This window comes from Labrus mixtus, chromosome 4, assembly GCF_963584025.1.
Source record: "Labrus mixtus chromosome 4, fLabMix1.1, whole genome shotgun sequence".
NCBI classification, from domain to species: Eukaryota; Metazoa; Chordata; class Actinopteri; order Labriformes; family Labridae; genus Labrus; species Labrus mixtus.
In genome coordinates, this window is record NC_083615.1 from 8,398,632 (window position 1) to 8,426,075 (window position 27,444).

The 27,444-nt window shown below is 40.5% G+C and overlaps 3 protein-coding genes across 4 annotated transcripts in view; 2 read left to right on the top strand and 1 right to left on the bottom strand.

The window, feature by feature from the left end:
- The window catches only part of adal (adenosine deaminase-like), a 39,221-nt gene extending 20,628 nt beyond the window's left edge, over window positions 1–18,593 (top strand). The window contains exons 2-11 of the mRNA XM_061035658.1: window positions 15,418–15,478; window positions 15,607–15,737; window positions 15,928–15,988; window positions 16,079–16,166; window positions 16,564–16,645; window positions 16,794–16,920; window positions 17,148–17,228; window positions 17,306–17,444; window positions 17,534–17,634; window positions 18,168–18,593. Of these exons, the coding sequence (XP_060891641.1) occupies window positions 15,434–15,478; window positions 15,607–15,737; window positions 15,928–15,988; window positions 16,079–16,166; window positions 16,564–16,645; window positions 16,794–16,920; window positions 17,148–17,228; window positions 17,306–17,444; window positions 17,534–17,634; window positions 18,168–18,359 (1,047 nt within the window). The 5' untranslated portion in view covers window positions 15,418–15,433 and the 3' untranslated portion in view covers window positions 18,360–18,593. The remainder of the gene's footprint in view (window positions 1–15,417; window positions 15,479–15,606; window positions 15,738–15,927; window positions 15,989–16,078; window positions 16,167–16,563; window positions 16,646–16,793; window positions 16,921–17,147; window positions 17,229–17,305; window positions 17,445–17,533; window positions 17,635–18,167) is intronic.
- Window positions 64–14,981, top strand: LOC132972661 (tyrosine-protein kinase CSK-like). 2 transcript variants are annotated; one of them, XM_061035655.1, is made up of 13 exons: window positions 64–539; window positions 6,743–6,844; window positions 6,930–7,043; window positions 7,337–7,449; window positions 10,526–10,745; window positions 11,463–11,556; window positions 11,673–11,738; window positions 12,176–12,275; window positions 12,597–12,687; window positions 12,772–12,845; window positions 13,368–13,563; window positions 13,660–13,746; window positions 13,909–14,981. In XM_061035655.1, exons 2-13 carry the CDS (start codon window positions 6,830–6,832, stop codon window positions 14,092–14,094), a joined length of 1,356 nt encoding a protein of 451 aa, XP_060891638.1. In that variant the 5' UTR covers window positions 64–539; window positions 6,743–6,829; the 3' UTR covers window positions 14,095–14,981. The 2 variants fall into 2 exon arrangements, with proteins under 2 accessions (XP_060891638.1, XP_060891637.1); XM_061035654.1 differs by lacking the exon at window positions 64–539 and adding an exon at window positions 1,841–1,955.
- Window positions 18,153–27,192, bottom strand: nat10 (N-acetyltransferase 10). The gene is made up of 29 exons (XM_061035657.1): window positions 27,045–27,192; window positions 26,703–26,826; window positions 25,988–26,079; window positions 25,712–25,883; window positions 25,391–25,513; window positions 25,251–25,312; window positions 25,055–25,169; window positions 24,313–24,420; window positions 23,969–24,102; window positions 23,791–23,884; window positions 23,606–23,704; window positions 23,363–23,499; window positions 23,065–23,189; window positions 22,645–22,795; window positions 22,264–22,360; window positions 22,044–22,160; window positions 21,724–21,825; window positions 21,556–21,630; window positions 21,345–21,461; window positions 20,645–20,778; window positions 20,496–20,544; window positions 20,311–20,407; window positions 20,108–20,215; window positions 19,852–20,024; window positions 19,648–19,767; window positions 19,443–19,541; window positions 19,127–19,200; window positions 18,938–19,018; window positions 18,153–18,847 (listed from the first exon to the last, which is right to left on the bottom strand). Exons 2-29 carry the CDS (start codon window positions 26,814–26,816, stop codon window positions 18,697–18,699), a joined length of 3,120 nt encoding a protein of 1,039 aa, XP_060891640.1. The 5' UTR covers window positions 26,817–26,826; window positions 27,045–27,192; the 3' UTR covers window positions 18,153–18,696.
- Window positions 27,193–27,444: the final 252 nt, after the last annotated feature.

The following is a 27,444-nucleotide window of genomic DNA, read 5'->3' on the forward strand; positions in this document are numbered from 1 at the left end:
CATGTGCAATGTAAAATCAAGGTGGGGCAAAAAAAAAAAAAAAAAAACTTGAATGTTTCTGACGGGGAAAAGTGGGGCTGCCCGAAGTTGACGCTAATTATAGGCTGAACTGTATTCACGTCGCCGCCGCACTTCTTTATCCAGCTGTGTTCTCGCGTGTTTTTTTTTTCCCTCTGAAACCAGCCGCTTTTAATTCCGCCGAAGTTTCGCCGAGACCACAGTGAGGCTACGTCTGTACAACAGTTTCCCATTTTCATTATAAAGACCTATTTTCCAGATGATGTTGACAGGAGACGAACCAATAACAACCCGGCCTGCTTTTATTCAGGTACTTTTGGACTGCTGAAGTTTCGGGTCACCTAAAGCAGACTTCACTTCCTCATCAGGGCTTGATGTATGTGTGGTGTTTTTTTTTTGCGCTTCGACATTGTTGCTTTGAATGAGGATTTGCCTGATGTCGTTCAGATGAAAACGGACGTGGGAAAGTAAACAAATCACCCCGTTTTGGCCTTACATCTACCGGGATTGATTGCGAACAGGTAAGACTTGTAGTTTAAAAAGGACCAGCCGGATACAGTAAAGCTGCTGTTGTTTATCTTTGTTTTAATAACGCTTACCTCCGCACTAAACATTTGAACTGCAGTCCCTGACAGCTCTGTTGAGATGAAAAAAGAAAAATGGGGTTTGCAGTCTTTGACATGTGACAATAACCTGCTAGGCCTACTTGAAAGGCATGCAGCACATTGTGTTTTTTTTATTTTTATTAAGAACGTGCATTAGACTTCATAAAAAGCGGAAATGAATGATATAATCAGCCATTGAAGTTATTTATACCCTTTTTTTCTCCCCCCTCAAACTTCTGCCGCTTCCTCTGGCTCCTTGTTTGCAGCAGTATACATTCTGCAAATTGATGAAAGCATTTATAGTGATCATGGTATTCTGAGACGCAGAACCTGGGGATCTTTAAATATTACCATGACTTTAAGCATTTGCTAAAAGTTTGACATGCAGCAGAACTTTACATGATATTGCCTCTCAGTTTGATATTCATTTTTTCCTCGGTCATTATTTCATTATCAGTAAAACAAATATCACAGTTCTGGAAAAGCAACCACTGCACTAAAAGAAAGTCTCAAACAGAAAATTTGACTGAAGGCAAAAAGGCCTATTTATTCGAGAGAGGAAGTGAGGACCACTTGGGGTCTTTTTTTTTTTTTTGGTCGGGGGGCGGGGGTGATGCCCCTCCGGCTTTACCAGAATTTCCTTCAAAGGTCAGCAACTTTCTGCAAAACACTGAAGCCAGTATGGTGCTGGCACGGCCCGAGAGAGTGGTCCATACTGTATATGATCCTCTTTTGTTTTTTTTAGAGTTGGACTGAAGCTGGTGAGACAAGATGAAGAGAACCCATGAAACGCGAGCACAGCTGCTTTCCTGTAATGTGTGGCGCATGACGGCTGCATCAGCAGAGCACGGTTGCGCAAATATGCAGAGCATTGTAACAAGGAAGTGTCCATCGTCTGCTTATGCATTGGCAGCTTTAACATGTAGGGATTTTATTTTAGAAGGGGTTGCTTCAGTTAAATCATCAACGACCTTAAGTGTCATGAATGTGAAGTCTGTCTTTGTTTTCAGTGAACTTTGGATCGAGGGGGTTTTTCCCCTTGGCCTTCAAGTTTTGTTTATTTATGGTTGGTAGGCTACACTAACTGTATATTAGATGTCATTTGCATGAATTGCTTGTGTTATAGAGTCTCACTTTCAAAGCTGACAGTTGTTAAAGTGATACAATGACGGCTTGTACTGCAAGCTCACTGCACTCATACTTCCGCTCTCCTGCAGACAGTGGTTTCAGTGAACAGTGCTGCTGCGAAGTCCAGCTGTTTGTCTTCAGGCAGAGGTGGTTTTCTCTTTAAAGGCTCCTCAAGAACACCTGCAGGCTGTCACACCTAGACGGGTGAGCTTTAACTCTCTGTAATCTTTCTCTTTGGCTTGTAAATCTGCCAGATAGAAGCCCTTTGACTTTGACATAGTTCTGCACAATTGGCTTTGCCAGAGAAGTAGTTAGCATGCTGTTATGTGGTGATAAAAAGGGCAGAAGCATCAAAGAATACTCAGAGGAATCCCGAGGAAGGATGGTCAGCATGAGGGGTTAATTACCCAGAACCCCCTGCTGCACAGAGGCATGCAGTGGAAGGATGCAGGATGACTTGTAAACAACACAGACTTGATGCTCGCTGTGACGCTCCAGTCTACAGGATATACAGCAGTGACATTTTCAGATTCTTTGTTGAAGTATCAACACAAACACGCACACATTTTTGAATACAAGTACAATGTTTGCATACAGAATCATACTTAAGTAAAAACAACAGGAGTATCAGCAAAATATATTTGAATTATAACGAGTAAATGTACCTGTTACATAGATAGGTGACCAATTACAAAAATACATGTACTTGCTTTTCTTTTACATGTGGATTGTTGCTTATTGTTTGCTTTCATTAATTAATTGAATTAAATAATATTCATGTATAGGCAGCTACATCTGTTCAGCACTTAAAGTCCAAGACTAATTTCCTCAAGAGGAGAGCAAAGTGTATCGTACTCAAGAAGCTCCAATACATGCAGAACTCCTCACACACTCCCGCACCAGAGACCACATTAACCCCCGTCCTTCATGACCTCCACTGGCTCCCCATCCCCCAGCGTATCCACTTCAAGCTCCTCATCCTCACCTACAAAGCCCTTCACAACCTGGCTCCCCCCCCCCCTACCTGGGCATACTCCCACCCGCACTCTCAGCCTGCAGGACAAACTATCGGTCCTGGGGGGGACAGGGCCTTCTCCATTGCAGCTCCCACCCTCTGGAACTCACTCCCAAATAACATCCGAGACTCCCCTATCAATCAATCAATCAATCAATTTTTATTTGTATAGCGTCAACTCATAACAAGTGTTATCTCGAGACACTTTACAAGAAGCAGGTAAAATACCTTACTCATTGTTATGTTACAAAAGAGCAGGTAAAAAGACCTTACTCATTGTTATGTTACAAAAAGCAGGTAAAAGACCTTACTCATTGTTATGTTACAAAAAGCAGGTAAAAGACCTTACTTATCTACCCTACACTCACCTCCTTCAAGAAATCCCTCAAAACTCACCTCTTCATCACTGCCTACAACCACTAACTCCCCCCCCCACATTACTTCTTTGTTGTACTGTCCTCGTCGTTTTTTGTCAAAAGCGTCTTTGAGTTTTCAGAAAAGCACTTTATAAAACCAATGTATTATTATTATCATTATTATTAGTAGTAGTATTATTAGTATTATTATCGTATCCTGTTGTATATTATCTATTGGTATTCTATGTGATCTTTTACAGGTCATTGCATAAAGTAGTTAATTCAACAATGTTTAAAGAGAATTTTACTGTGAGCTGTGGCAAGTTTTATGACCACCATAAATCAAATGTGAGTTGAATGCAATAAGGTAAAAAAGAAAGTTCTCGTGCAGGCATGTTCATTCTATTTACTTTTTTCTTGTATTCAATCTCCTGGGGGGGGGAATATTTGATAGACCTCCTAATGCTTTACAAATGTATTCAGATAAAAGCATTTACGACATAAAGAGAAGATATGTCTCTATTGAAAGTGATAATAACTCAGACATAAGAAAGGTGTCAAAGATGACTCTTCTTTCCTGTGCGTTGTTTCAATCCTTAGTGACTGATTTTACCTTTTAAAGTCATTCTATCTTTCAGGCTGCTTACATACAGTTTCATTTTCAAAACATCACCTCACCTGCTGATGGTTTCTATCCAGTAATGATTTCAGTTACAGAGTTTCAAAGCCCTCCTTTCTTTTCTCTATTACAGCAGATTTTGCAACAGCAAGCACAATCGCTGGTGTCACCTTAGATCTTGTCTGCAGGAATAGCAAAGAGGGAGTGGCAGATTCAAACAAGGCTGGAGAAGATATTTCTACATTCCTGTCCTGTCTTGCTTTGTGCAGTCAGGCTGCTCTTCATTTCTACAGTTCAGGCGACTGACTTACACAAGAGAAGAGATAAATGTTGATTAACTGGTTTGGTTATAACAACAATACTGTTGTTCATACCAGAAATATGCAAAACTGGATTATAATATGTCTTTGAGCTTGGTCGGATCAGATATGACACCTCTTTGAATAGTATGAAATCAATCCGTTCTCTTTTCGGTGTTAACTTACACTCAGTTTCCTGTTACTTTCAGTAACATCAGTGTCATCACTACTCCTGTTGTAGACGACATCTCTTCGTCAGAATAAAATGTGAAGTACGCATCAAATCTCAAGACGAGCAGAAATGAAGCAATGCTGCCTCCAGAGCTTCTCACTGGACAGACCGATGATGATGATGATGAGCTCTCAGTGAGACATAGGGATCAGGAGAAACTTCACTGACTCACAATAGCAGCCTTGTCTTGCCTTGTGAAAAGAGCAAGCTGTAGTTCCGCATAAGGGTTTTCTGGAAAAATGCAATGTGACACCATGAGTGACTGACTTCTGTCCCATTTCACTCAGCTGCCGGTGGCCTGCTGCTGAGATGCATTCACTGCCCCCAAAACACACAAGTTAAAAAGAGCTGCTGTGTGTTGACCATGGCCCTGTGTCCATTCATCCACACTTGATGAGGTCACTCTTGCTCTTTTATCAAACACTATGTTGAGACATAATGTGTTGCCTTCAAAAGAGTTGCATGATTTGGGCACGACTTCCTGCTTCTACAAAGGCTTTGGTTAGAGGATTACATTTCATGAGTTTGTAGCCACATTACCAGCACGGCTCTAGGAATGGCACGTTTTGTACATAAATTCATTGTCAACAGAGTGTGAACTACTGTATATTAACTTTGTTGATCCCTGAACTTTTCTTTTAGTGCCAGCAGCACATTGGCGTTGTGAATTAGATGGAAATATCTCAGAAATGGTTTGATACATTATCATATAATGTTAGCAGACACATTTATAGTCTATCAGTGAAGGAAGCAGTACTTAAGATATTTGACATCATTAAAATTAAGGAAGTATTACAAAGGAAACCAGTAAGTACTCACTAAGTAGCAGTAATACCCTCTGCCATGCTATTATTCTTTATTGTTAAGTGGCTTAATATAGAGAATGACAACGCACCGTATACAGTCATAGTGATGTAGTAGTAATAGATATACAGTTTGACTGCGGTAAATATAAAGTGCTGGTCATCAGACTACACAGTCCACAGATGTTATTGCAGTGTAGTTATCTACAAAGTAAAAACTCTCCACAGTCAGGTATCAGTCAAAGTTGAAGTATACATTTGCAAATTCAATTAATAGATTAGTTAATAGATTTAAACTAAAGTAATGTCAGCTGTTACCCCGGGGTTGTATTTGAACAGGCGTCACAGGATACACCTGATGGGCCACAAGATGGAAAACTGGTTGAAGGAGAAAATCGAAAAATTCTTGGCAGCAGGGTAAATTGTTTTGGTATCATTCAGTTTGAGTCATTAAGACCACAAAAATCTGCTCGCTTTGCTGCGCTCTCTTCTTTTCCTGTTATGAGCATCTGCACTGGGAAAACGTGTTCCTCTATACAGAAAACCAGCTGCAGAACGCCACAGGGGACGACCTCCACCACATCCTCATCGTCCAGTCCTCTCTGGGACACATGAGAGTTTGCAGACTCACATTTAGTGTCAGGTTATTTCTCCAGATGTGCGATATTTTCAATGTAACGTTCTTCTACAGTGAAGAGTTTTGATAGTAATATCAGCAGAGGATCTGTTGTATCTTTCATGTTCTAAGAAGTCCGCCGCCCCTTATGTTGAAGTATTCTAAATGTGCGCGCTCATACAGGAAGTAGAGTACAGTGATAGCACATGTCAGAGGACGTGACCTCTTGTGAAGTGACAGATGTATGAGAGCCACGGTTTTCCCTGAGCACTTCACTCCTCTATGGGAACTGATACAGGATGAGAGGATGTAAGTAAGGGTTTTTATTTTTTTAATTTTTTTAGCATGACTTAATCCATAGCTCATCTTTTTCATTGAAACGCCTCTGCTCTGATTTGTTGTGCATGTATCATGGAAACACTGCTCTGGGTGATTCAGGCCTAAGGTTGCTGCTAGTGCCACAGTGGTTGCTTTATTGACGTAGAGAAACACAGGGCTGGATGAGTCCCTCAGGCCTGGTCAGATCTCACCACAAGTTTGCATTCCGGGGTTGAAGTGAGCTATCTTGATTCATACGAGGTCCTGTCTGTGGAGCTAAGCTGGAGAAGCAACTTGTGTCAATTTTTGGTCAAGAAGAACTGGGTTCACATACAGAATACAAAAGTAGTTAATCATGATTTATTTGATTATATATATATATATATATATATTTATATATATTATATAGAATATAATTCCAAACTGTATTTTAATGTACAGTTCTGGGCTTAAAATCTGTGTTTCATGTTAACACTAATTCCCTGCGTCATGGAAACATTCTGCCCCAGTTGTGAAAGTGCTATTTAAAAACAGAAAACTTGTTAGTTCTGCTTTTTGTATCAGCGAGTTATTTTTTACTGCCGCTGTTGGATCTGATGCCAATCTTTCTGCTGAGTTGTCTGCTATGAACTAGTGTGAATTCACTCAGTCTTCATTAAAAATGTATTGATGGTCAAGTGAATATCTCTGAAGCGGGGGTGTCAAACTTACTTCAATCTGTTTTTCTTCATAGGTACTGTATGCGTTTGTGGGGGCGTGTACCAGCTCTAATGGTAGCATCTAGAGAAAATCTCCTGTGACAGGATTCAACCGCCTCACCATGACAGAGGTCCAGGTAAGACGAGTGACAACAGTAGAAATGTAAGAAAACACGTCTGATAATAGTATTCGTTTATAATACAACACATGTCCTTTCACAGACTCCGTGGCCGCAGGGCACAGAGTGTGTGGCCAGGTACAACTTTAAAGGTACATCAGAGCAGGACCTGCCCTTCAACAAAGGAGATGTGTTGACTATTGTTATTGTCACAAAGGTAAAATGTTCAATGTTGCATTTGTTTTTATGTTTATTACCCGATTTTCAACATTTTTAAATATACCTAGAGAACTACACCTTTTTAAGTCATTGTCACAACTGTTCCTCGAGTTAACCCCTTTGACAGACACACATCTCTGCTTTAGATTTTTCCCTAAGTTTGTACCGGCTCTGAATAAATACAGTTTTTTTTTCTTTTGTCCGTTATTTGCTTTCTTTTAAACATATAACATACCTTCATGGTTTTTTATAAAAACTGCAAACAGACATTAGAATATTTCTGTGTTTTAGGATCCAAACTGGTACAAAGCAAAAAATGCTGCAGGTCAGGAGGGAACAATTCCAGCCAACTATGTTCAGAAAAGGGAAGGTGTGAGATCTGGAGGCAAGCTGAGCCTAATGCCGTGAGTACACCGATTATTATGCTTTAATTATTTCTGATGCCTAATGTAATCTTACACCTCATTCAATTAGAGGATTTATGTATCTGATGTCATGATCTCAGAAGGTTGTGCGATGGCTGAAATAGCATATCTTTGCCTTCTTCTCATGGCTGTGTGGTTGCTGACAGCAGATGGCCTATTTGTTGTGGCGGTGATGCTTCAGTTATGTGAATGGAGACCACAGTTGGACAGGCTGTGTTGAAATTGCACAGCACTCGTGTCTGTTTCCAGCTAAGCCTTACATGAACGCTGCAGTTTCCTGTTGTTGCTTTTCTATTTCAGACAGACCGAAGTAATCTCTGAAATCGCTTTTTTTTCTCTGCATGACAGGCTTCCGTCTGCAAGTCAGGGCACATTTTGTATGAATGAAAGGTTTATTCATAAAGTCCTTAATCATAGAACTCTGATGACTTTATAAAAGCAATCCTACCAATCAGCAATCAGGATCAACATCTAGTGATAGAAGCACTTATTAAACATGGTACGACTAAAATAAGTAGGCATTAGAGCTCTGTTTTAGTTACCGTTAGCCTTATCAACCCAATATTATTATCAGTTATAATGTGTAATATGACACACACAAATAGTGGAGTCATTATTATTATGGTTTATGTTGAACGTAAGAGTCAGGTTTTAAAGATGATCTAGGAAACTCTGATTGGAGACTGAATGGAATGTTTGAAATATTATATTTTGGTAATGAAGGTCTTAAAGTATATCTTCTTCAACAATCTGTTTCTCCAGTTTTTGTGGAATAAACTTTGTATAGCTTTCCAACATGGTTTTCTGTGCAATATTGAATGCTAGTTTTCTTCACAGAGCCACATGTCATTGAATTTACTGTATGCTGTGGCCTCCTTAAAATGAAACTGGTCAAAGTGAAATTATGCAAATGACTGTAATCTATTTCACTGGATCTCCAGGACGGTATTTGTGTTTTTATGTAAAGGGATTATTTGAGTATAATAACTGCATGATGAAATACACTGAACAAGGATAGATCAACATTTGTAAATGGCCAACGGAAAATAATCATTAACAAGACCAAAATAGATCCCAACAGTATTTCTTGCGTCACCAGCAGGAATTCAGATCTAGGGCCTGATTTATAAACAGTGCATGATCTTTATAAAAAGTGTACAAACACATCACACACTTAAGAGGAAGAACACCAGGATTCTGTTTAACTACTGTATGCATAGGCTCAACTGCACACACTGCCCCCTTTATGAATCACGTTTCATCTGGAAATGTGGACAGGTAGATACACCCTCAGCGACATTATGTCCTGTTTAAACCTAAAAAAAAATCCACAACTCATTTGCTGGCATGAAACTTGAAAAGGTGTGGCTTTCTGAAATACGTTCAGACCCTTCAGTCAATTTACAGAAACTTAACTTCCAGCACCAGCCTGTTCTGACTACAGTGTTGAAGTATTATTAGATTAACTACAGTAGACTGTAGAGTGGACTATAAACTACAGTAGATTGTAGAGTGGACTATAAACTACAGTAGACTGTAGAGTGGACTATAAACTACAGTAGATTGTAGAGTGGACTATAAACTACAGTAGACTGTAGAGTGGACTATAAACTACAGTAGACTATAGAGTGGACTATAAACTACAGTCACATGTAGAGTGGACTATAAACTACAGTAGACTGTAGAGTGGACTATAAACTACAGTAGATTGTAGAGTGGACTATAAACTACAGTAGACTGTAGAGTGGACTATAAACTACAGTCACATGTAGAGTGGACTATAAACTACAGTAGACTATAAACTACAGTAGACTATAGAGTGGACTATAAACTACAGTCACATGTAGAGTGGACTATAAACTACAGTCACATGTAGAGTGGACTATAAACTACAGTAGACTATAGAGTGGACTATAAACTACAGTAGACTGTAGAGTGGACTATAAACTACAGTCGACTATAGAGTGGACTATAAACTACAGTAGACTATAGAGTGGACTATAAACTACAGTCACATGTAGAGTGGACTATAAACTACAGTAGACTATAGAGTGGACTATAAACTACAGTAGACTGTAGAGTGGACTATAAACTACAGTAGACTATAGAGTGGACTATAAACTACAGTAGACTGTAGAGTGGACTATAAACTACAGTAGACTATAGAGTGGACTATAAACTACAGTAGACTGTAGAGTGGACTATAAACTACAGTCGACTATAGAGTGGACTATAAACTACAGTAGACTATAGAGTGGACTATAAACTACAGTCACATGTAGAGTGGACTATAAACTACAGTAGACTGTAGAGTGGTCTATAAACTACAGTAGACTATAGAGTGGACTATAAACTACAGTAGACTGTAGAGTGGACTATAAACTACAGTAGACTGTAGAGTGGTCTATAAACTACAGTAGACTATAGAGTGGTCTATAAACTACAGTAGACTATAGAGTGGACTATAAACTACAGTAGACTATATAAGTAGAGTAGTATGAAATTCCGGCTAGTCGACAGGGATAAACGCAGGAACTTTTGAACATTATGCAGAGTTGTAATCTGTAATTCTGTTAATTTATCTAAAATATTCAGGAGTAAACAATATGTTAGAGGAGGTGATCCAACTTAAAGTGAAATTTTGAGCCTTCATTTTGCTTTTGAATGGGATCGGCTCATACTGAGCAGTGTTTTTGATATTCAGTCTATCCTCACTGACAAAAAACGGGTTGGAAAAATGATCAGAAAAAAGTATTTGTCAAAGTTATTCTACGCTCCTGTAACTGCAAAACAGTTTCAACAAAGGCTGAACATTAGGTTTCATGGTAGAATTGTTTTACTAGACTGCATTGGTTTAAAGCATGGTACAACTTTTAATCTGGTAACTGAACGTACCATTACACGCTTTGTAGCTGAGGCAGAAAGAAAGGAACAGAAACGTTCTAAGTAGTTTTCTATCATTTGTTTGTTTTTTTCCATGCTCACATCAACATTTTATTTCACTTTAGTGTTGGTGACGGTTATTTGTCTCTCTCTCTGGTTCTGCTACTCATAGATGGTTTCATGGGAAGATAACGCGGGAACAGGCAGAGCAGTTGCTGAACCCTCCTGAAACAGGCCTGTTTTTGGTGCGAGAGAGCACCAACTTCCCCGGTGACTACACCCTGTGTGTGAGCTGTGATGGCAAGGTGGAGCACTACCGCATCATCTACAACAACAGCAAGCTAACTATCGATGACGAGGCCTTCTTTGAAAACCTCATGCAGCTGGTCGAGGTAAGTCATAAAATTAGGTTTTGATTTATAAATACGGTTTCTCTGGGTGAAAATAGAGCTTTGGTCTACTCCACTGTATGTGAAGTTTTACTTTCCTGTTCTAGAGTCAGTGTGACTCTCTCCTACCACACAGACCACATACAGTTCCTGGAACAAATACTGAACAGGAAGTGTCAAAGAGGAAGAGTTACAGTGTGCTGACGTTTAGACACCTTAACTCTAAGTGACACCGGACATTTTACTCTTAATCTGACTCTTTGGGTTGCTTATTTTGAACAGCAGAATACTTTAAACTCTACAGGGTGAAAAAGAACGGTATGTGAAAGTTCAGTGAGAACTCTTTAAGGCAAAACCTTCTCAGTCGTCTGTTTAACCTTTTGTTTATTAGATAACACAGCCCTCTATTGGTCGGTTTAAGCACTGCTTGTGCTGAGGTTGTTTTTTACTTAACTGTGATGCATTTCTTAGTATGTTACCAATAGATTGTTATCTTATATTTGCATCAGCACCAAAAAAGGTGGGAACTATTCAATGAGTATTTAATAAAGCAGCTTGTCCTTGAGATATTGAAGAACTGAAGTTGCTTCTTCTGTTTTACCTCCTCTAGTGAAAAACGTTTTCTTCTATAAGGTGCTTCAAACTTACTCTTGAGAATGGGGTAATCTTGTATCACTTTATTTCAATCCTACCTATTTCTTGCTTTTGCTGTCGTTGTAGCACTACACCAAAGATGCAGATGGCCTGTGCACCAAACTAATAAAGCCAAAGGTGGAGGAGGGGACGGTGGCCGCTCAGGATGAGTTTTCCAGGGGTACATAATAATTTTACTATTAGTGCAACTATATCATTGTAGCCTCTGTGTTTATGAGAAGCATGTATGAGCCTGTTTTGTTTCAACATGTTGTTTCCTCTTTAAATGTCCAACAGGTGGCTGGTCCATGAACAGAAAAGAACTCAAACTGCAGCAGGTTATCGGCAAAGGAGAGTTTGGAGGTAAGTGTCTTCAGGATCTAACAAACAACTTAAGAAAAGTTTGCACTGCATTGTACAAGTTGACCTGTTTATGTGTATTTGTTATTATAGGCCCAACATGTTGCAGTTTATGTACATTGTAAACAAAAATTAAATATATAAAGTTTTGATAAAAGTCAAGGAAAATCTTCACGATGTAAACTCACTCACATCATTTAATACCTGCAGGTCAATGACTTCTTACACTTGGAAAAAACTCCCTAATGTCCTGTTTGGTTTAGGTGAAGGGGTTTGTTGTGGTTGTATTAGGATATAGGATGAACAACAGTGCTTAATGTTATACATAAGATAACTGAACCTTAACATGTCCAGCTAATATGTCTAATTTTGTTCAGCTTAGGGCGCCACAAGTGTTTTTTCACTGATATAACTCAGTGTTCCTGTTCTGATCGTTCCAGATGTAATGGTGGGAGACTACAGAGGGACTAAAGTAGCTGTGAAGTGCATAAAACACGATGCCACAGCGCAGGCCTTTATCGCAGAAGCTTCTGTCATGACGTAAGAAAAAACAACTTTCTTTCACTGTGTATTTGTCTTTAAAAAAAATAAAAAATAAATAAACGAGCAAGGACTGAAAATGTCTCCCTGCAGCCAGTATATGAACCCTCTGTTCTCAGACACACACAGAGATTATTATTTGACCTGACTCACATCCTCTACTCTGAGGATGAGCTTTTACCAACTTCTTTTTATGTATTAATTCTACAGTGGAGGCAGCTATACTGTGTATGTGCGGAGATTTCCCCCAGCGGACAATAAAGTGTATCGTATGAACATGTAAACCTGCATGAATATGTCCATCTGCCTCTCTTTCCTCAGGCAACTCAGGCACAATAACCTGGTGCAGCTGCTGGGAGTGATTGTAGAGGAGAAAGGAAGCCTGTTTATAGTAACTGAGTACATGGCCAAGGTAGGTGTTCAGCTGTCTTGCCTGAATGTTTATCATCACAACCAGAGTCCTGTTAAAAAGACGTCACGTGTTTGTGTTTGACAGGGCTGTTTGGTTGACTACCTACGATCCAGAGGCCGGACTGTACTTGGTGGAGATGCTCTCCTTAATTTTACACTGTGAGTATGATTGACATTGGCTACAACAACATTTACTGTATGACAAATAGACTGTGGGGTTTTTCGACCACTAAGGGCACCGTGGAACATGTCTTGTATTTTGTGCTTAGTTAGAGATTTGTCAAAAACGACTCCGGCTGCGGTAGAAAGAAAATATACAAATGTGTAGTGGAATGAATTTTGCAACTGAATTAGCAGTGCAGACAAACAAGTATAAGTAAGAATTAGACCAAAAGAACATTGGTATTTAATTACATCAGAATTTGAGCATGCTCTTAGCTTATGATATTTTTTTAAACATGATGCTAGTATGGCTGCTGTAGCAGAATGTCTGCCTAAATGTGTTATCTTGTAATTACTATTAGGGTCTGAATTTCCAATAGCACAATGTTTTTCAGCCTTTTGTCAGAAATAGCAGCAGAAAAAACAGTGTAGGCAAGAAACTCCTCAATGTGTCATTAGACGTTGACTTTGCTTTGTCCTCCAGATTTGAAACTTTCATCTCACCTTGTACTTTCACAGAGACGTCTGTGAAGCCATGGAGTACCTTGAAGCCAATAACTTTGTCCACAGAGACTTAGCAGCCCGCAATGTTCTGGTGTCGGACGACAACATCGCCAAAGTCAGTGACTTCGGTCTGACCAAAGAGGCCTCTTCCACTCAGGATACAGCAAAGCTTCCTGTGAAGTGGACTTCCCCAGAGGCCCTCAGGGAAAAGGTGCAGTGCAGTTTACAGGCACTGATAGCATGCATATATATTATGTATATATATCATATAATAATATAACAAATATGGTTTCCTGTTTACCCAAAGAAATTTTCCACCAAATCAGACGTTTGGAGCTACGGTATATTGCTTTGGGAGATTTACTCTTTTGGTCGAGTGCCTTACCCGAGAATTGTAAGTATCTTTTTTTTTTCTCGACATAAACTATGAATAAAGATTTAGAGCTTTAGTTTTAGACGAGGATCAAAAAGTAACACCTTTCCACTCTTAACCCATAACAAATTATGTCCTGTCCCCCTGACCTATGAACATCTGTTCTTTTCTATCCGTCTGTAGCCTTTAAAAGACGTTGTGCCGCGAGTGGAGAAGGGATACAAAATGGACTGTCCAGACGGCTGTCCTGAAGTGGTGTATAACATCATGAAACAGTGCTGGAACCTGGATCCTGCTGCTCGGCCAAGCTTTCAGATGTTGAAGGAGTGGCTTCAACATATCAACCAAGGGATGGGAAAAAAACAATGAGAGATTTGTGAGAAACAGACACCAAACTGACTTTCTTCCTCCTTCATTTAGGCTACCTGGACAATAACCTAGGGTTAACTCAAAAGACGTTAGGTTAAATTATTTGGCAAAAAATCTAAAACTTAACTTTTGAATATTGCTCACGAACTGTCGACAGTTATGTTTCTGAGCTTTGTCCCTCAACACAAGCTGTTCAAAGTTCAGTGGAGCAACTTGCCCCGTTTTCCTGCGTACGGTTATCAAGAGTGAATAATTAACTGTCATATTGAGAATCTTGTCTGAAAACATTGTGCTGCCTTAGTGTCACCGTGCCTTAACCTTTTGTATCCTGTAAGTGATATCCTTTGTCATTTTGATGCCATCTTTTGTTTTATGAAAATGTAGACACTTCTTGCATTCGACTGACTTTACTTGATCCATTACATCTGTTTGAAAAAGGAGAGACCCTTCACTAGCAGGAATACAACTTTGATATGGAATATACCCGCTGTATTATTTTTGAGTGTTTCCAGGTACACCATTGTACATGAATGTTGAATTATTTTTTTTTTTTAAATGACTAAGTTAAAATATCTTTAATTATGCAGCTCTATTTTTTTGATTGTTTTATCATTTGAAATGTTTTATGCCTACTTTTTTATTCCTCTTGTTGCCAAACTCGAAGCACAAGTTTAGACAAAGGTCACCTTTACTACTGATGATGCAAACACGCCACCCCAGTACGTAGTCAATGCATATGCAGAATATATGCCATCCAACATCAATAAATGTTTCATTGTAGGAATGTTTGGATTCGACCAAAATGTCAGGATTTTGTACGTATTGAAATAAAGAGAATGTTATTAAATTGACCGTATTTCTATTTTTTAATAAATAAAATAATAACATTTTGTTTTGTTATAGCCTCTGTTTTATAAGTCCCTTTTTATTTAAAAGTTGTTTAAGCATTTGCAATATAATACTCAAGAAAGTAATAATATTTTATCCCAATTAAGTGTGTAAAAAGCTACTTCAGAATTGCTCATAATACTCTAATTGCACAATTTTATAGATATTTACATTATGATTTACAAATACATGTATTTATTAGAATACAGGAACCATTTACTGTATCGTGTCAAAAACAAGTGTTTATTTTTTACTCGAGAAGAAGTGAATTACAACAATGTTCAGAAAGTGGAAGTAGCGGAACCTTTATGAGGGGGAAAAGGAAGGGGGGGGGACTATATCTAGGTTGCACTCGGTAGTGCTACAGGAAAATGAAACCTGAAAACAAAGGCTTGTGTGGCTGACAGAAGTCAACTCGGTGAATTGAAGACTATCGAGGTTTTACTTTGTGATGGAAAAAGAAGCTGATGTCTTTTATCGGGAGCTGCCGAAAGTGGTGAGTTTAACCAAACATGTCTGGGTAACGATGTCGAGGAAAAAGGAAGTTTTCCTGAGTTTAAATAAGAGTCAAATGTAACATTTTTGCTCGCTGCATGCTAACATAAGCGTTTCACCTGTGACCAGGAGCTTCATGCTCACCTCAATGGCTCTGTCAGCAGTCAAACCATCGAGAAACTGATCAGCAGAAAGCCGCATCTCAACATTGAACACGACATGACGGCTATCGGCAAAGGACAGCGGAGGACCCTGGATGAGTGAGTTTTACTGCAGGAATGACCATTTTAATCACCTACTTACTTCCTTTATGACGTCTAACATTACAAGCTGATATAGGCTAAGTGTAGATATTCATTTAGGATAAATGTCAAGCAGTTTATCCGTGTTCAGGCAACTTAAAACTTTTGTTAAACCAAGTTAAATAAACTCGACTCGCTTTGTCCGCAGATGTTTTCAAGTCTTCAAGATCATACATCAGCTGGTGGACACCGAGGAGGACATCCTGATGGTAATGATCGGTTGTTCATTCAAAACTAAATGATACATTTATTTTTCCACAGATTATCAACAACAGGGCGTTACTTTGTTTACTTTCTAGGTGGCTACAGATGTTATCAGGGAGTTTGCAGCTGATGGTGTCAAATATCTAGAGCTGAGAAGTACACCAAGGGAGGACAAAAACACAGGTAAGGATGTCAGCGTAAATGATAAATGGACTTGAGCTTATGTAGCGCTTTTCTAGTCTTCCGACTACTCAAAGCGCTTTTACACCAACAGGTCACACCCTTACACACACTGATGGTAGTGATGGTCGCTATGTAGTATCATCCATCAGAAGTAACTAATCCCATTCATACACCGCCACCGAAGCAGAGTGAGCAATTCAGGGTTGAGTGTCTTGCCCAAGGACGCATCGGACATGTTGCCCAGCTGGGGATTGGACCCTCGACCTTCCGGTTGAGAGGTGACGACTGAGCCACAGCCGCCCCATCATGTGAACAATGGGGGATAATGATGGCGTGAGACACACTTGGAAAGGATTTGCCTCACCGTAGTCTTCAACGTTTTCTCTCTTTCTCCTAGGATTAACAAAAAAGAGATACATTGAAACTGTCATAAAAGCCATCCAACAGTCTAAGAGTGATGGGTTAGACATCGATGTGAGGTAGGCATCTAGCATTAACTGTTAACCCCCCCCCCCCCCCCCCCCAAAAAAAAAAAAAAAAATACAAATAATATCACAATACTTAACTATGGTTATAATGTAATTAGAAACAGTGGTGCAGGTTTATATGCCCATTTGTCTTTCTCAGGTTTCTGGTAGCAATTGACCGCAGAAATGGGACTGAGGTCGCCATTGAGACGGTGAAGCTGGCCGAGGAGTTCATGCTGCGCTCTGATGGTTTGGTGGTGGGACTCGACCTCAGTGGAGATCCAACGGTCAGTCGGAGAGTCTGGGGCTTCTAGAAAAGAAAACTGCACCAATTATTGAAAAACACTGAAAGAGACTTACTGTAAACGTAAGCTTCAGAACACCAGAAAATGATATCAAAACCTTGTAAATAGTCATTCAGTTGGGTCATAAATAAATGTTTCTCATGATGGGAGCTTTGTCATTGGTTTTTTAATTCAACATGGATGTTCATTTAATGTCGTTTTGTATTCAGGTTGGCCATGGCAAAGACCTGCTTCCTGCTCTGCAGAGGGCAAAGAACTGTGGACTGAAGCTGTCACTGCACCTCTCAGAAGTAAGACCACAACATATTTAATGTTACCTGTACTTACATTACCCATGAGTGCTCTGACGTCACCACATCTGCTGCAGGTAGCGTCACAGCTGGAGGAGACAGACCTGCTGTTGGATCTTCCTCCGGACAGGATCGGTCACGGCACCTTCTTGCATCCAGAAGTGGGTGGATCCCAAGGTCTTGTTGATAAAGTGCTAAAGAACAACATACCTCTGGGTAAGACCGAGATTACATTAGTCTTCGTTTTTCTGTGTCGTGCACTGACCAGTGTCTGGGTTGTAATTTCTCAGCTTGTTTTCTTGCAGAGTTATGCCTGACCTCAAACGTCAAGGGACAGACTGTACCCTGCTACTCTGAACATCACTTCAAATACTGGTACAATTTAGGACATCCGAGTGTCATTTGTGTAAGTCTTTGCATTTTTTGTATCGTCTTTAAAATGTTCAGACAGTATATACCAATATGACAACTAACGCCAGCTTCAGGACTGGTAGCAAAGTTTTACTTTATGGCTGCCTTTCTTCGATCATTATAAAACAGCATCGACTGACACCTTTTCATTCAACAAAACTTTTCAAATAGCCACAAAACACGTGCAGAGAAATAACCAGACTATGCGAGTTAGCGGAGATTTCTTGGTACACAACTTGTGCAAAACATGAAAGTGTAAAGTTCTGAAAGTAAACATGAAGTCTTTATTTTTGTGTATTGGCTTTTTAAAAGGGGAGCTACAGCTGTTTTAATGTCGCAGTTTTATTAGTTTGGCTTGAAAGTTATTTTTAAATTATCAATATTTATGCAGCAGAGGATGAAATGACTTGACTTTTTGTATGAAGTAGTAGTATCTCCCATTGTGTTACTGAAAATAACTTCATTCTATGACAGGTATAATTACAGCAGAGTTCCCATGAATGATTTTTATTCTCTGTCACATTACAGACTGACGATAAAGGAGTCTTCTCTACGGACTTGTCTCAGGAATATCAGCTGGCAGCCTCCACGTTCGGTCTCAGTCGTGAAGCTGTGTGGAAGCTGTCCCAGCAGGCCATTAACTGTATCTTTGCACCGGACGACGTGAAACAGCAGCTCAGACAGGAGTGGATTGATCTAAAGCCTCAGGTGTTCAAGTGAACAGTGAACCCGTCTAGTGACACCTAAAGCCAGATATTTACCTCAAATAATAGTTTACAAAAATATTTCCATTAACTTTTTTACAAGTCTTTGTAGAAATTGTTACATCAACTAAAAAGGGAAGTCTAACGTGTATCTGCTGTTAAATGATGTCATAAATCAAACCAACAAACGTAATAGAAACCTTGGTATAATTAAAAAAAAACAGCTATGAGAATAAACATCTTAAGCCAGTCTTTTGGGTGATCTTCAGCATCTGTAAGTCCAGCTAAGATATCCAAAGGGATCATGTTGATGCTTCTTCGTGCACACACGCTGTCCAGTACAGGCAGCACGGTTACTGTCGCACTTTCTTTCCAAACTTTCCATGCTGGTCCTTGTTCTTCTTGAACTTCCCATGTTGCATTTCCTTCTTTTTGAGCTTCCCCTGTTGGGGAGTCCCATTGCTTGGGTTGGCATTTCCCCCTTCATACTTCCTCTTCTTATCACTGTGTGCAATAAAACACTCTGTTATAATACTCTGCATTGACCAAACAACCACACACACACAACTGAAAGGATCAATGCTGAAACTGCACCTCTTGATGCTGACGATAGCCGTGCCTCCTGCTTTCTTCAACACCTGGTCCCATTCCTCATCGTCCCCACGGATCTTGTACCTGTACACACACAAATCAAATCATTGCCAATACAGTAAAAACTCCCATGTACATTTAGATCCATGTACATAATATATTCAAAAGGCTTTCCCGAGGCCTCATACTCACTCCTCCAGGTCCATTTCCTTTACTTTCTCAACATCCTCTTTGTGTTTCTCCTCAAACTCCTTTGCAGCTTCAGTCTGTTAGTTTAAAAAAAAAAAACATTCTTCAACATTTCTGCCCTCAAAAAAGGTGGATGCAAATTACCCTTTTCCACCATTGATCAATATGTTTATTAAATATTTTCTGAGAAAAAATAAATCCACTTTTTCTGGAATAAGAGTTTGTATAAGAAAAATGCTTCATATACAACAGAAAACCAAAACATTTCAACCTGAGAGCTAAAAACGAGCAATTTCAAAATTCAAATCAAACCATGTACCAGATCATCGTTAAGGCTTCTAACAGTCGGCTCCATGGAAACATCTTTGGTAGTGGCCATCTCTGCTTCAATAGCTTTTTCTTGGATGCTGGTGAAGACCTGGGAGAGTAAAGGCCACATTAGGAATTAGGAAGTATTCATATTTTTGCAGATTTTTTTTTTTCCGTTTGATTGCATATCTTTTGAATTCCAACAGAGGACATACTTGCACAAGTTTCCGGATCAGACGGTTGAAAAGGCCCATGAGCTGCGAGCTTGGGAGCTCAATTTCCTTTTCTAGCTGGTCCACTGATTTGTGCTGCAACCCAACGCCCAGCAGTAACGCCTAAAAAGAGAAAAGAGGCCGTTACAAAGCTTGACAATAAAACTAAGTTCAAAACTGAAGACGCAACCGACAGGGGAAACGTACACACTGCGCGGCTGAGAGGGAGAGGTCACCGAGCTGCTTGAGGAAAAACATGCGTGCTACTGTTGGAACCAGGTCCATGATGAGGTGGTAGTCCACCATGCTCCTCGAGTACAGCTCCAGACGTTTGAGGTCGTAGGGGCTGAAATGGGAAGCCATCTCGGAGCTACTGATTGCTGTGAAAGTGAGAGACGGTTCAGTTCAGCTCTGTTCGACACGGAGGGAAATCTGAATAAGTGAGCAAGTAGAGGGGTCTTACTGCTCGTCTCCTCCTTGGACTTTTTATTCTGCAGGATGCTGAGCGCCAGGCTCGGGTGGAAGCAGCTGAACTGGTAGGAGAGGAGAGACAGGAAGCGCCGGCGGAAATCTGCAGAAAAAAACAAATCCATTTCAGTCAGACGACGACCGGTTTAAAGAAATCATGTGTCAGGATGCAGCACAGGAGAAGTTGTACAAATGTACCTTTCCAGAAGGCAGACAGCCACTGGCTCTGCTCGGGGGTTTCATCTGTGTTCAGCTCCTTCAGCATCACACAGGAGTGCTCCCCTGTCAGGTCATTCTAGATACGACCACACAAAGATCAATGAAAACAGCATGAGACAACGACAAGACATTCAAACAGAAAAATCATCAGTTATTTTACTCACAGGGGTTTGTCTTAAGTAGACTGGAGTATAACCGGCTTTCTTCCAGAACCTTTGAGGTTGCAAAAAAAAAAAAAAAACAGTCCATGACATTTCTAATCTGTGAAGATATTACAATGACCTTACTTTATCCGTAATGAACTGAAACTCACTTGAGCAGCTGTGCAGTCAGGCCGTAAGATACTCCCAGATAGTCGAGTCTCTCCGCTCTCCTCTCACTCAGTTTCAGCAGCAGAGGGGGGAGCTCCTTCCGTGGAGTGACCACCTCCTCCAGCAGACTGACAGCCTGGACAACGAGACACATCAACAGGGATACTGTTATTATTATTGCCTTTCATCTTCCTCGTCTAATTCAGGACCTTACTGGATTTTTTCCTTTTTTGTATCCGTATAAGATCCCCTTCTAAGATCAAATAAAGCAGCTGATGATCTGCTCTCACTGTTTACCCCTCGCCTTCATGTTGCGAGTAGCGTCTGTAAGCTCTGCCGGTGATCACAGAAAGAGACTCAGATGTCTACTGATCGGTTGCTTTTTAGGTGCAAAGATTGAGGTGTGATTTCACATGTTAAGTACAAAAAAAAAATCATTTCCTAATCGTTTATTGACAAAGATAAAAGGTATTTTATGGGGCTGTCATGAAAGGTGGATTCTTTTGTCTAAACATTTATAATATTTTTTTCTGATGAAACTTTTAATGTTCTTTTAATTGTTTTGTGCAGCTAGTAGCTGATTTATTTTCCTGTCCTTTGCCAATCACATCCCTGCTTATTGTACTTTTATGTAATCCTTATTAGAGCATTTGATGTCTTCAGACTACAGCTGTATATACAATCATGATGCAATCGTGTTACCTCATTGCTGATCGAGGTGATCTCATTGTGATTGGAGTGTGTGCTCTCATCCATGGTGGGAAACTTGCCCTCATAGTACATCTGCAGCATCTGGAGAGCTCTGGAGCCGTAGCCCATCTGGTGAAGAGGTTGGTAAAACAGTTACATGCCATGAATCCAGATCAGATGAGGACGTGTCAAATACATGCCTAAGGTCTTTGGGAGTTCTTACCCCTTGATAGTCTGGATTGACGGCGATCCGTACCACTCTGCCTCCAGAGAGGCCGCCGAACTCCGGGTCTTGGAACTGGAAGGAAGAGAGCAGAGAGGTTGTTATTGCACGGTGGAAATGTGAGCTGTAGGGGTTAAAGAAAGAAACAGTTTTGAAGACAGCGTGTACCTGTTCTGACACAGTCCAGGGGATGAGGTCACCAGACGCCTTCTTTCCTCTGGACAGACTGTTCAGGATGGACTGTCGAGATATTTCTCCCTCAAGACACACCTGAGGTACCAAAGACACAAACATTTGTAGTGAGGAACACATTTTAAAAAAGCCAGGACGATATTCACCTATTACTATTTGCAGAAACTTCAGGAAGGGAATAACAGACTGGTGGATAATAAAGAAAAGAAAAACACAGTCTTTCTAAAGAATTCTTGGGAGAGGCCTCTTATCAACACATGAAGATACAGTTAAGAACTAAGTGAAGCTGCTTTTACCTGCACCACAGCCAGCACCTCAGGCAGAGAGTTCTGTGTGGGAGGAACCGGGGGCAGCAGGCAGAAGAGGTGATGGGCCGGAGCGTCAGACAACATCTGCAGATCGTTTGGTGAATTCTTCCATCCAAAGAAAAAAAAGAAGTCAACAAATGAACACACACAGCAGACAGGACGTTAGGCTCCTCTAACACGTTGTGTACATACAAACTGATGAATTTACCTTGTAGTGAGATGCCACGTAAAGGGCCATCAGCCTCTGCAGGAAAGCCTCAGATGCTTTATGATAACAGAACAGTGTGTCTCTGTTCACGTAATATCTGGACAGTGTGGGCTAAGGAAAAACTTCACAAATGGCAAGACACATTTAGACATACATGGACAAAAGTGTGATACAAAAAAAGTGTAACTATGAGGATTTGACTGGCAGTTAAAAAAAAACATGTCAGGTCAATTCCCACTGTTAGAATTTTTTTTTAATAAATATTTTAAATGCATCTTAGATCCGAGGACTGAAGTTTTTTTTTTTACTTAATTATCAAGCCAAGTTAACGTCTAAAGTATGAGCAGTAGTTTTAAGTACTTTAAAGTACTTGAAGGATACAGGTCACACGTCTGTGGGAGTGGGCAGCCCGAAATGAGTCTGGGGATGTTCAAACAGTCCAGACAGAGAAGGTCGTTCAGCCATTTTTCTACAGCGTCCCCTGGAGCGTACCGGATGGACTCTTGGAGAGAAACCTCATGGAGACAGCGAGCTATGCAGGGAGACAAGTACAGCAGTCAGTCATGAGCTAGTGAACTTTCTGAAGACTTTTTTTTTTTTGTGCCTTTATTCAGAGATAGGACAGGAGCCACGGGTCGGATTTGAACCTGGGTCGCCCGCTTGGAGGACCACAGCCTCCACACATGAGTTAGTGAGCTTTCTGAACAGTCATTAGCCCTTTTCAGAGTACGATTCCACGACAGCGCCTCCATAACATGAAGGCATGTTGAATACTGCTATTGTAAACCCTGCGATGTTTACCTGCCGACAGCCTTGCTGTAGTGGAGGTCCTGTTCTCTGCAGACATGTTCTGCTGACTGTCTGCACTCTGCTGCCTCAACTGCTGAATCAGTTTGAGGGAGAGGGAGCGCCCGGTGCCTTCATACCTGCAAAGGGGAATTAAAACAGTGTCAGAAAGGAAAAGAACAAATGCTGAAATTAGAAAGCAATTAACGATTTGACAGAGTACTATCACACGTCTGAAAATGGATTAACCTTTTTCTAAAAATGTTAGTATGGAGGTTATTGGTGATGTAAATATTAGCTGGCTTAAACGTACCCGTTGATGGTGGAGGCCATGAAGACCAGGTAAGGCCCCAGAAGTTTCTTAACCAGAGGCAGGGGGATGGCTGCAGCCTCGTCGATGACCAGCAGCTCCGCCTGGCCGAGCTTCACTGCATCACCAGGGTGGATATACTGCAGGTCACAAGAGCGGGGGGGGGGGGGGGTCAGATCTGTTCTCTTACTGTTTGGACAACACGTAGTGGAGAGGTGTGGTCTCGTCTTTTTTTTTTTTTTTTACCTGAATGGTCTGACGATGCTCTTTGAAGATGTTCACCCGTACCACGGCTTTGTTAAACTCTGGATTCAAAGACTGGATGATTTCATAGTCAAGATGCTCCTACAAACCAAAGAGAGAGGGGATATGAAGCCAAGTGTGCTCAAAGTGTGATCATACACTCTCTGATACGCTCTCAGGCAGCCTACCTGATACTGCAGAGCATCGAAGCCTTTGAAGATAAATTCAAACATGGTGTGGAGGTTGTCTGGGCTCGGCGAGGTTACAAAGATGTTGGAGTAGCTGTGAAGAAAGTCGGGCATTCGTCAGTAAAAAGTTACAGAACATACAATAGACAAAACTGGTATAAGACATTATAAACTGTACCCAAAAGCCACAGCTCCAGCCACAGCCAGCCCCAGAGCTGCAGATTTGCCTCGACCTCGAGCTGCAGTGAGAGCCACGGTGCTCCTCAGAGTCTTCTCTGAGATCGCCTCAATGAACTTCAACACACCTTTAGCCTGTCAGGACAAGCATGAGAGCATGAAAAGCACATGAATCAGGACTTTAGAGAACCGTATGACCACTGAGGTTTATCCTTTTGGGAACACTGAAATGATCTTTAAACTCAAAAGTGTTGGTTTCCTGAAATCATAACGATCTATGAAATGAATTCATAGATGTACAAAATTCTAAATATTTGAAAGTTCTCTTTATGGACACTTTCTTACCTGGTCCATGGTCCTGCAGCAATCCACTAACACACCCACAGGCTGAGTGTCCTGAAGGGACTCCTTCAGATCCTTTAGCTCCTGTTCTCGCGGAGACAAACCGTCCTCCTGTATGAGATCAAACTACTGGTCAGAAACTTTATTTACAGACCAGACCACTGAAAATAAGAAGGTTTTAAGATGCTAAACTAAGTCAAGGAGCAATTCACTTTAGTTCTCTGCCTAAACAGCTTAAAGTCCTCACACAGTAAAAAAAACAAAACGAGTAATGGCCAAAGGCCTGAGCAGGCAATGGTTTGTTTAAAAGGGTCAAAAGTTTCACTTTTCAGGCAGGCGGTCAGTGCAAAGAACAAAGGCTAAAACAGGGTAAATGTGTTTATACATTTTGCACAAATAAGCACTGAAATGTGTTTAAATTGTTGTATATTTACACTGAGAGATTTAAGGTGCAAGTGACGACCAATTTATCTTTTCAATCTTCTTTCACATGTTTGGAGGTCATTTTTAGTTGATAAAATGAATTGCAAAGGCAAAAAAATGCATTTCATACTGTCTCAATGGTAAAGAGAGTTTAGGTCTACAACCTATGGTATTTACTTTAAAATGTTTTTTTAAAAGATTATAGTGAAAATCCCCACATTGGAGTTACTGTCACCAGTAAGTGTCATCCCCCTTTTTCATAGATTTGCAAGATAAAATAATTAAGCGATTGTCAAACTTGTTTCTAATCTCATGTAGATACCTGAGTCTTTGGAGGAACAGGCTTTATGTTTGCCATGTGACTGGATATGGGCAGGATGTTGAGTTGGTCATCAATGACAACACAGTTTTTACAGGATGAAAGAGACAGAATGAACCTAGAAAAAAAATAAAGCAAATGTTAATCAAATTATTCAAATGTCACTCCAATGACTAAAACTGCCACAAATCCAAGTTACCTCTCATTAAACCTTCCCACCACATCCTGATGAGCCTCAGTGCGGTATCTAGAGTGAACGTCCTGCAGGAAGAGAAGAGAATGATCCCAAATCCACCGAACAAGAATTAGAGAATTGAACATGTTGTTATACAGACTTACCATTGTCATCGTGTACAGCTGCTTCAGAGAGTTCATCGTCCTCAGCAGCAGCACCACGATACCGCCTCCTTCTACAGTCTCAACTGTTCTTGCCAAGAGATTGGGAGTGACAGCTTCAAAATCCTGTGTGACAGAAAACAAAGGCTTTGAGAGTCAAAATATATATCAGCTACATTGCTGTTATCATGATCTACATCAACGGATCCAAACCTGTTTTGGATTGTGCCTCAATAGAATGAAACAACTATTGTGTTTGTTTCCTGTTATTCATGCCAGCTGTGTTAATATTGAGTAAAAAAAAAAAAAGAAGGAGCAACTTACCTGCAAGACACACATGCCGTAGGTGTTTCCGAGGATCTTGTGTGTCTCGTTGTAGTAACAGTAGCGGATGTTGGTTGCAGCAATGAATAGTTCAAACGGATCGTCCTGATTCAGATTCAATGTGCCAGTTTTGATCTTCTTTTGCAGCTGTCTCATGCGCTTCTTGCGATTGCTGTTTCAGACATTTATGGACAATCATATCACATAACACAATATTTATTTAAAAAAAAAATATATATATCAAAAATAGATATCCGTGAGAGGAGATGCACCCACCTGCTGAATCCCAGGTCTTTCTTGTAACACCAGAGGACAGAGGGTCGCGCTCTGACGCTGGCTTTGGACAGCATGTGATGCAGAATGACAACCTGGATCAGAGGAGGATTGAATTGATTATACTTACTGACATAATCAAATTTAAAACGCCGCTGCTCGCTTACAAGAACGGCTCCTCCTCACTTTAACTCTCTCATCCAGGTCTACACACCCTCCCGCCCACTACGCTCTGCCAATGAAAGGCGTCTGATCCAACCTTCACAACAAGGTCCTAAGACGCTGACTAGACTCTTCTCCTCTGTCGCCCCCCGGTGGTGGAATGAGTCCCTCTGCACCTTTAAGAAAAAGCTAAAGACCCAGCTCTTTCATGAATACCTACTAACTTAATGATGATGGTCTCCATATTATTGATGATGGTTTCTATACTGATTAGAGCTCTCAAGAACTGCCGTCAATGTTGTGCTTTGCCTCTGGTCACTTCCTGTCAGCACCTGTGTGTCCAATCAGACTCAAAGCTGATCGTTTGCTCTTACTGACATTGTTCCCTTTTTTTCTAGATCCTCGCTTGTGTTGTACTTACTCTCTGATGTACGTCGCTTTGGATAAAAGCCTCTGCTAAGTGAATTGTAGATGTATAAAATGTGTGACACACAGCAACATTAACACCCTCCTGATATTGATGAGGCAGCCTGTGTGAAAAGGAAGTAAATATTACCTGATCTCTCCCACGATCTCCCACCACCACAAACATGGTCCGGTGCTGCAGAGCGACTCCATTCTCGATCTGGACACGAATCCGGTTGTCAACCTTCTTGCGTACTGTCGCCATCGTCTCACTGCTACATCACAAGAATCACATTTAGGACTGCTTTAACAACCAAAGGTTAATATCTGCGATGGTAGTTACATCACAGACGGTAAAAAAAAAAAGATATGTTCATTGTTTGACTAAGGACTACAGACTCGTTGGAGATAAACTACAAAAACAACTGAGAGTGAAAGTCAGCAGAGGATTAAAGTGGGACTAAAAATATAAATACAAAGACCCCCTCATTACCTTCAGGCACACGCGCACTGCGGCTGTTGTTCAATATCCAAGAAACACCAAAAAAGTTGAGTTGAGGGACGAATTTACATGCAAGCCATCATGCTGTTGATACTCTCACGTGGAGACATCCGTTCATGCAGGACCCCTCAATTGACGTAAAAACTATGCGACGCGATGCACTAGTTAAAGCGGATTTTACGCCCCGGAGTTTTGCCTCACAGACAAATTTGAGTTTCTTTGCAGATGGTAAAATTTAGCTTTCTAGAAATTATTTTCCGGTCTTAATGAACTGTCTTTGGGAGAAATTACATAAAAAGTTTGATTGGCATCGTTTTCTCTGTGTATATATTTATTTTAAATGTATTTAATTTCAAAATGTTTTTTTCCATAAAACAAAACAAACGACCTA